Raw genomic sequence first — 9,842 nt, 5'->3', positions numbered from 1 at the left:
GGCTATGTTACAGTAAACTGGTCCAGTGTGATATCACAGTTATAAAAAATATTCCATTCTGTATCAAAACTAGGCACATGCCTTATATTTATATGAAGAGAAGATCAACAGAGCTGAGCATTTTTGCTCTCAACTATGCATCTCTGGCCTTCTACATGAGGAGAAAAATATCTTATGTTATTTCTAATTGGTAACTACAAGAGTCTAATTTGGGTTAGATGGTAGTTAAAAGGAGGGTGACATCACACTTGGGTCAGTATTGGTGGATATCTAAAAGCACAACCTCTCATTTGTATTGCTTTAAAATGTACACAGTATAGATGTAGATTAAAAAAAACTACCAATTTTTTGTGGTGTTGAACCAACTAGAAGGGATGATGCAAGGTTTTACCAAATGAGATCTATAGATACAAATTTCACTGTAGAGTATGTTTTAGACAAATGTGTCTTTTTCTTTAAGTAAATCCTACACTGTAGGCTTTTTTTTTCTTTTTCTTTTTGTAGTGGTAGAAAATGTTGAACAATTGTCCATGAGCATGAGCCAGTGGTTCATTGCTGATATCCCCAGAATGCCAATATTTGCAATGCAAACAGTTAGTACAATTTACCAGTTCTATGAAAGGCCCTGACATATCTGCCTCAAGGTCTGGAGGCTCTGCTGTATAACCACAAATAGTCTTTCCATTTTCATGTAACCTTTTGATACAGTGACAGCTGCATTAAGCTGCTTCTGCCTAGCAATTCCACATGCCAGGCTGGTTTAATTGGTTTTAATGCCACAGAAAAAGCACTGCTAGCAGAATACCATCAAATCATTTTCATATTGAACCTTCGTGGTCCAGCAACCTCCCCTTCAACCACAGCACCATTGTTTTTGCGAGGGACATATTCAAGGTCAATGCTGGTTTTGTGTTTGCCTTTCCCTCGGCTCCACACAAAAAGAAGGAGGAAACAAAATAAAACCACTCCAAGGAATGTGAAACAGCCCATAGCTGTGGACACCAATATTGTCTTAAGGTCCAGAGAGAAGGTGTTCACATTAGTTCCATTGGAACTTGTGTCGTTGGAGTCTGTCATATACATAGGGGTCCTGTTGGCGTAAAGGAAACGGTCCGAAGTAAACCCCTTTACTGTAAGGGAGGCCGAATAAGTGTCGTTCCCAGCTGCATTACTTGCAATACAAACATAGATCCCAGTGTCCTGGTCTTGAGCAAATCGGATCTCCAGGGTACCATCTCCCAGTACAGTGGCTCTTCCGTTTGATTTAGTTGTGATCAGCCTCCGACGTGGGGTAACCCAGGATATGGTAGGCTGCGGATCCCCGTCAGCATTGCACATCAACTGCACCGTCTGCCCTTCCTCCACCACCAGGTATTGCAACTTCTTGTCTTGTATCTTGGGCTTCTTACAGGTGAAGTAAAAGGAAAGAGCTGTGCTGTGAAAGTCTTTGAATGACCTCTCTTTGACACTGTCTGGGCCAGCACACATCGGTGGCTGGCCTCCAAACTGCAAAGTGGGTTGCCTCTGCAAAATCCAAAGGAGACGGCAGTCACACGCCAGAGGATTGTTGTTAATGCAGAGGACCTCAAGGCTTTTGGGGGAATGGAATACATTCTCTTCTAGGGTTTCTAGCAGGTTTTGGGACACATTGAGCACACGTAAGAATCGGAGCCCTTGGAAAGCGTGTGGTTCAATGGTACGTAGCTGGGCCCCCACCATGTGGAGTTCCTGCAGGCGCACTAAGTCTGAAAGCATGCCTGCTTCAATGGTGCTGATAGGGTTGTAAGAGAGGTTTAGATGTGTCAGGTAAACCAGATGTTTAAAAGCAGAGTAAGGTACTGCAGACAGGTTGGTGTTGGTGATGGAGAGAGAAGTAAGGTTGAGACCATAAAGACTGTTGGCAGGCAGCATGTCCAGGAGGGGCCAGGCATCTATCTCTAGGTCTTTCAGGCGAAACAGTCTTTTAAAGGCATACGCAGGCAAAGCGTTAATGTTGAGCTGTTTCAGATGCAGACTGATGAGGTTGTGGAGGTGAGAAAGAGCTTCTGTTGGTACAGCTGTGAGGTTGCATCTCTCCAGGGTGAGCTGCTCCAGGCTAAGCAGTCCACTAAAGGCCCTGTGTGATATATAAACCAAATCATTGTCCCCAACCTCCAGGGATTTTAGGTTATGCAGATCTTGGAACATGTAGTCCAGCAAAATGACAATCTTGTTTTCACTTATATCAAGCTTTGTTAAATTTGACAACCCAGTGAACACCCCAAGGGGGACCAGTTTCAGACGGTTTCCTTTCAGCCTCAGGGAGCGCAAGTTGAAGAGATTGTTAAAGGCTCCAGGCTCCACATTGGCGACTATATTGTCACTGAGGTCGATCTCCTCCAGCAAAGGGTACGATGTGAATTCCTCAGGGTTGACGCTCTTCAGTCGGTTCTTGCTGAGGTCCAAGATTTTGGTCTCAATGGGAATGCCCTCTGGGATGGACATCAGACGCCTTCGGTGACAGCTGACAGACTTGTTCTGTGCTGAGCATTCACAGCGGGCTGGGCAGCCTATGGTGGGGCCCATGAAGACTAGCAGCACAGCCAGACCCAGGAATGGCTGCCAGCATGATACAGCTGTGTGACGCATGACTCCACTGATCCGGTCTAACCCTCCGTCACGGGCCTGTGGGGATGAGGATGGGAAAGGGGACAAGTTAAGTCTGCAGCAAAAAGAGATCTCTGCCAATTTTACAGTACCATTTCAAAGCAGGAACATGTGTTTTCATTTGAAACAAAACAATAAAACCTATTGTGAATGGCAAGACCAACAAAAAAGCAGATTTTCCTTCATTATCATTGGGCTTGTCGAAGGATCTGTTTATCCAGTATTTCCCCTCCAGATGTCAGAGGAGACAAAACAACTTTTTGTACTGCAAACAGTAAAGGAGGTTAGGTTTTATTCTCTTCTTACTCTCAGCAGGTGTCTTCAAGACAGTCCTATAACTAATGCAGAGATAAACACCATACACTCTGCAAATAGGGCTAATCACATTTGTGATAAGTTTACAGCATTGGGCCTCTGTGAGGTGATATGAAACTAGGCTCTGCCTTTCCTATTTATGTCAGTGTTTTAAGGCAAACCTTAATATGTATTATCTTCAAAAAAAGGAGCTCCTTGACAATGAAAAGATTCCTTTTAACATTTATTGCATACATTACAGCTATAAATAGATGGAGCTTGCTCACACATACACATACACAATGGCTCGGATGAGGAAGGAAGAACTGGTGCATCTCTGATTAGAATTTCTATTAAGGATAAATTGATTCTTTGCTTTTACTACACAGAGATTTTCTATGATTTTTAGAACCAAAGACCTGAGAAAGGTTTACAGAATACATCTTTGTACTTCCAAGACATGTAAACTAGCTCTGAGGGAGAGAAAAACAAGATAAGATGAGCTGGCTGTGTTCAGGCAGCACAATGTCCAAAGAAGCACAACAGATTCTATGGAAATCACAGTTAGTAAGAGATTTATTCATTCCTGCCTTCAGGTTAAAACTGAGGATAGTAGAAGACAAGATAACCTCTATTAAATTAACTACCCTTCTCAAAAGGCTGTACTTCACAGGTTTAGTCACCAAAGGTAAGAAGACTTTTTCAAGGGTAGCTACTAAACGAAGACACTCAATAACCCATTTCAAAAGAAGAAAAAAAACCAAACCGTAGGTGCTCATCAAAGGAACGTGTGCTGGGACACTTGCAGAGTAAGGCACACTGCAAACAAGGACTATGGAAGTGCCTTAACCCCTGTGGTACAGACAACTTGATGAGGCCAAGTGGTAGTATTGGGATTCGGGCTTTGTAACACTAATAAAACTTACAAGGTGCCTCAGGCCTTGTGAGGCCTTTTCTGGATTGGTTAATTTGGGCTTCATTTTAGTTGTACTTGTAACATTATTTACATAACTCCTGCCTGTAACTTCCTCTCAGGTCTGGACAGGTGGCTATTGCCCAGCTGGTCCTACCCATAATGACAAAATTACCCAATGGCCAGGCATTCACTTCCTGACCTGCGTCTTTGGACTTTGAGAATCATCTGGCTAGTGCTTAAGAAGTTTTCAACTTAAATTTGAGTCAAATTTTGTTTGTCTGTGCTCAGTCATGTGGATTGTATCATAAAAGAAATCCTCCTGTACAGAGAGAAGGATTCATAGATTTAAACAAAGACAGTATAACTTTATGACAGTAAAATCCTATCAGACAGTTATTTTAGCAAATAAGCTGTTTGAAGCATGTAAAAATAATATTGAGTAAACCTCAGACTGATGAAGAAGAAACTCCCACCAGTAACTGTTGCAACAACACCGTACTTCCCTGGCAAACAACTTGGGATGTGATAACTCACCAAATCATACTCCCTGAGAGAGGAGGGTTGCCCTCTAGACCATGGATGATCAGAAGGGTGGGGTTTCAACATGTGAGAAAAAGGGCAGATACTTGGATCTACTGATCTCATTGTATCATTAACAATCCTCAACAGAAACTGGGTGGTTTGGATTATAAGCCTTAGCATTATTGTAACTGGACTAAGTAATAAACGGCTGTTATACTTTGACTGTTAATTGGGTGAACAATAAATTATCTTGGAGCTGCATATAAATTGTGTTCTTTGACTGACTATAAATGAATGGTACACATATTACTCCTCTCATAACCCCGTGGAAGAATCTCACTCTTGACTGGTGTGGGTTCTTCTTTCCATTCTGCCACTTCTATGCAGAGACTAATAACATGAGGCAAATTGCATGCTGGTTTTGCAATGCAGTCTGGGGACCTGGTTGAAGACTCTTCTTTATTATACTACCTATAAAAGTACATTTCAACTTTGTCCTTCAATGACAACCTGCTGAGATTCATTTAGTTTCCCCCTTAAGTTGTAGTCTTGCTAATAACTATTGCTAGTTATGTCCAGCTGTGACAAAGGTTTTCAGAGATAAACTTCACTTCATTAGGCACTAAGTTAAAACTGAAAATCTATAGTGGTCTGTGAGTTAGGTATTTGCAATGGATTCAGATCAAAGGGGCTTTCGGGTGCTCTGATCATTACTTTCAGAGCTCAGTCTGTGAGGTTAGCGCTTTCACACTGATACTTCTAGCATGCAGGGAATTAATTTCCTACCTTATTCACCTAATCTATGAAGCACAAAGTAAACAGGTTCAGTGGAAGACAAGCACCCCTGGAGTGTTTGTTTTAGACAGCAAAAATATGAAATGCTTTCTGCAGCTATCCAAGCCACTTGGTAACTAAAACTTCTGAGAAGTATAAAGTAGAAGATGGACAGTATAAAAAATGATAAAAGGATTTTTTGACTGTGTCTGGAATGAAGAAAAATAGTGTTAATAAAGCACTTCAAACATTAACAGTTGCCTTCTGGAAGAGCATGTGCACAGAGATGAAGATGGATATGCATTTATCTATAAGGGGGTGTGTATGTGTGTATATGCACTTGTGGGCAAGCAAGATTCAGAACTGAGATTTAAGATGGAGTAAATTACACATCAATAAGGAAAAACTAATAAATTAGATTAAATCGCAAGTCAGAAAAACAAAGATTACTTGGAACAATAAGTACAGGTTAGAAGAAAACATAAATTAAATGGATTATTTCAATTTACATTGACCCAGATGATACTACTATGCTTCCTGCTAATCACATCTGTGACTACACCCTTAGATTTGAACTGCTTTGTGCAAAAATGACTTTATCTGCATTATGCAAAAGATGTAACCTTACCTCATTGTACAAATAATGAGCAAAAGGTAAAAAGGTCTAGCAAAGGAAATATGGGCAACTTAAGGATTTATGACTCTTTGTAGGACAAGGTGAATGATGGGAGAAGCCTACCGTGAGCTTTGACCAGCTATTGCATATGGTCTGGTTTGAATTTAATGAATGTGAAGCGGTATTTTCAGGACATGTCTGGTAACATCAATAGCAGGGCCTTCCTTGGGCCTTCAGTGCAAGAACATTTTGAAAGGATACATCTTCATCCTTAATGTATATTTTGTGTTAGTGCAATCACCCTTGCTTATTATTATACATCCATTAAACAATAATGCTACTGTTTAAAAATCTGAATGAAATTATACCATTAAAATATATTTTTCACCACAAGATGATTTCTTGCGGTGAAAAATGATTTCCCACATTTCTTTAGACTTGTGGGTTGTTAATTAATTGGCAACCTCCCTGGCACTGTGCTGAATTATCAGTGTCACTGTTCAACATGACATATTTCATTCCTGGTTAAAGAACCAGCACCTATGTACTTTATCCTTTGCCAGTATAGGAATTCCCTCTAAACATCTGCAGGATTGCCTCATTATCCTTCTTTGCATCCCTCTGTACAACTTTTCTTCACTGGGATACATACAAGAAAGTAAAGTGCATGATTACAAGTATACATATATACATACACGTAAGCTAAAAGTATAATCTTTTTGCTGTGTGATTGTACTATGACTTGCATTGTGGAGTACTTCTCTAAAATTATAGCTTGTTAGCACAAAAATTCAAATAAAATAATAAATAATTATGAACTGGCACTTTTTATATGTTTGAAGGCGAATGAGAACATGTAAAATTGTTTTCCCCACATTTCTGGGGTATTTATCACACTTCGATACACTCTGGGAAATGAAATATATCAAGGAATTCCTTATTAAAAAATAAAAATTAACTAACTACCTCCTTTTGGTCTTTCTCTGGCTCTGTTTCTTAAGTCCAAAGTCAAGAGTCAAGTTACTGTTGGCTGATAGCCTTTTTCAACACAGGACCTCAATCAAAGTTCAGCTATGCAATTTAGAAAGCTCATTAAAGTTATTAGTTAATAGTTCTGTGTGATCTCACCCCAAATAGCCATCTCTACTGCTTTGAAATGCAAATCATTTTGCACAAAGTTCTGCAGCTTTGAATCTACCTGTAAACGCTTTACAAGAATCTGTATGTATCAGCACCCTGTAACTTTTAAACCGAAGAAGTATAATAAAAAAGAAATAAAAAACAACCAGATGCTCCCTCAGAATACTGTGTAATTCTGATTATCATAGATAGGAATATGTCAAGCCAAGCAAATGTGCTATATGTTGTATCACTTCTCCCTCTCCCTCAGACTAGTTTTGAAACCTTTATATCTAAAAGCTAGAGTACATTTGACCAGGGTCCTTTCCTTGTCCAATCTGATACTCCAGTACTGCGTGGGACCAGGCTTTAGCCAGAAAAGGTGAGAGTCAGATCTGTGTCTGTCATTAACTGCATGTTTGATGTTCCAACTTGGTAGATTTGATCTCACCTTTCCCTCTGCTTCTCCCAGCCTTTCAGACAATTAAAAAATCCAGTGGATCATATCAGAGATGATATTTTTGCCTGATGTTGAGGTCACTTAATACTTTCTCTTCTAAGATTCCCTTTTCAAAAACATAACTGTATTAAATAAACTTTCCAGGATGAAATGTTGCATGACAGGTATCTGACTTGTAACGGTTATTCACCTAAATGCTACCAGCTACTCCTGACAAACAGGTGAAGCCCCTATTTTAACGGTGTTTTAAACTGTATTTGTCCTTCACATTTTTCAAAGCATAAGGCATCAAGATGGATTTTTAATGAGCCTGTGCTTAGGCAAAGTAAATTGTTCTTCCTGCATAAGATTCTTTCTTTCTGCTCTTGCTTGCTGAATTTTAGCATTCCTATATTTTGGAGCAGGGAACAGATACTGAGGAGTATGAAGGGTCCTGTCTTTGCCATTCCTGTCAGCATCTGTCACACTTCAGCAAGCAGTAAACCAAAACCTTTGCTCAAACCTTTGCAACAAAACACCTTTGCTTGTGTGCTCAGCAGACAGGTCCTGAATATGATCAGCTAAAACTACTGCAGATTTTACCTGCGTGGTGCAAACTTTTGCCCAGCTCAGTGTGGTTTGGGAAGATTTTTACTCGCAACTTTATCTCTCAACTACCTATCGCAATTATTTTGGAAGACCAGCTGATCTGGCTTTCCTGAACTCTCCTGTGATGCTGGACCAGACCAGGTAAGGGTGGGGCGGGTGAGGAGCCCTTGCCTGCTGGACTGCATCAGTTTCCAATGATGGGAATTTTTCCCCAGAGGATGAATGTGAACAGGCTGGGAAGATGACAGAGACAAACTGAGATGGTTTTAGGGACAGCCAAAAGGAAACATGAAAATATTTGACACTTAGGAATGTTCTTACAGTAAGACACAATGCCACAAGGAGGAGAAATGAAAACCTGATTGTGATGTTTTCTGACTATGTGCAATCTTGACATTCCTGCCATATGGTCTTTTGATGTAAGAGCCAATGTGTAGCAAAGGCTTTGCCTCTTGTGCAAGGTCTTGTGCAGGCATGTTATCTAAGCTTAGTCTATTGATCCCAAGCTCTATCACAGGCCAAGTCAAGCCTGCCTATACACTCTCCAAAGGAGGATTTTTCTTTAAATCAGAGCATCTCAGAAATGATTCAAGTGAACTATGGTGTACTAACTTCTCTGCCTCTTTCATAAAGCCTTTTTTGTTTATGCAGAGATTTTTTTTCTCCCCCCCCTTCATTGATCTTGTAAACATCTCAGCGTTTCAGTAAACTGGAAAAAATGAAGTAGCTGTCTATCTGCATTCCAATAATTAACAGATTGGAAGAAACCTTGAATAGCAGCAGCAGCAAAACCAACAACAACCAGTCTGCCAATTCATTGAATTGGAAACAAGGTTCTGATTCAATTATTCTGCAGTCCTGGGATCATTCTCCACTACTAAGTCGTCAGGAAAAGCTTCATGGGCTAACACCAACTCAGAAACCACAGTCATTGCATTTGTTTTCAGAAGAAAGTACTTGTTTCCAACGGTACCCTGGTTATACTTCTAAGACTGAGACCTAGACCGGTATCCCATTATAACAGACTTAATACAGAAAGGGAAAAAAAGCAAAAATAACAACCAGAGGAAATTTTGAATGGCTTATCCACTGGTATTATTGTAAGACTGGTTAAAATCTTTGTACTAGGTGCTATAAAACTAGACAAGTTGATATAGTTTTTAACCCAAATGCTTAGATTATTGTTTGAATCAAAGTGAAAGAAGCAAGTGTGCCAAACAACAGAAGGTAAGAAAATCACAATGATAAATTAATATGATTATACAAATTACCTGTATAGGGCTTAGAAATCCAGATTGTCTGAAATTAAGCAAAGAAATGAAGCCATCAGTACACCTTCTGTTTCTAACCCAATGTTTTTAAGATTGATTTACCATCTTCTTGCAGTTGTCACAGAGGAAATCTCAGGAAGAAATTTGAAGGAAAAGATAATAAACTTTAAGGATTATCTCACAGGAGATATTTCATGCATAAATAACAGGAAAAGAAAGCAGAGATATTTGCAAGAATCATAGACAAAATGACATTCCCACTGACATTCTTGGTAAGTTGAAGGGGAAGAGGTTCACAAAAAGCTTATATGAACAATTATGTGAACGGCTATAAAAGAGGCTTGGAAGTAAAGTAAAATTCAGAATTTTTTGCATAGGTTAATGATATAAGTCAACCATTCAGGGAAGGTAACGCTATCATACCCACACAATTAACTACATCATAAAAATTGCAAATATTTGCTAGAAACAGTTTTTTACAAAGAATTCTCAGTTGAATAAATTAGTGAACTACTGTGAATAGCACATCTTTTCTGCCATCTATTCCTTCTGAATGCAGAAGCAAATTTTTGAAAGGTTAAATTCTTCAGAATTGCTTCTGCCAAGTTGTTTACTCATCTCTACTAAATAGTATCC

At 39.5% G+C, this 9,842-nt stretch overlaps 1 protein-coding gene across 1 annotated transcript; it reads right to left on the bottom strand.

Annotated features, from left to right (window-relative positions):
• Window positions 1-807: 807 nt before the first annotated feature.
• Window positions 808-2,670, bottom strand: LINGO2 (leucine rich repeat and Ig domain containing 2). The gene has a single exon (XM_072859796.1). The coding sequence runs from the start codon at window positions 2,626-2,628 to the stop codon at window positions 808-810; it is 1,821 nt and encodes a 606-aa protein (XP_072715897.1). The 5' UTR covers window positions 2,629-2,670.
• Between the last annotated feature and the right edge of the window lie 7,172 nt (window positions 2,671-9,842).

The sequence above is a fragment of the Ciconia boyciana genome, chromosome 4 (genome assembly GCF_034638445.1).
Source record: "Ciconia boyciana chromosome 4, ASM3463844v1, whole genome shotgun sequence".
Lineage (NCBI taxonomy): Eukaryota > Metazoa > Chordata > Aves > Ciconiiformes > Ciconiidae > Ciconia > Ciconia boyciana.
Note: the sequence above shows the minus strand (reverse complement) of the source record. Positions and strands in the feature narration are given on the sequence as shown.

Coding starts and splice junctions, on each gene's coding strand:
- LINGO2 (XM_072859796.1), bottom strand. CDS start 2,628: ATGCGTCACACAGCTGTATCATGCTGGCAGCCATTCCTGGGTCTGGCT.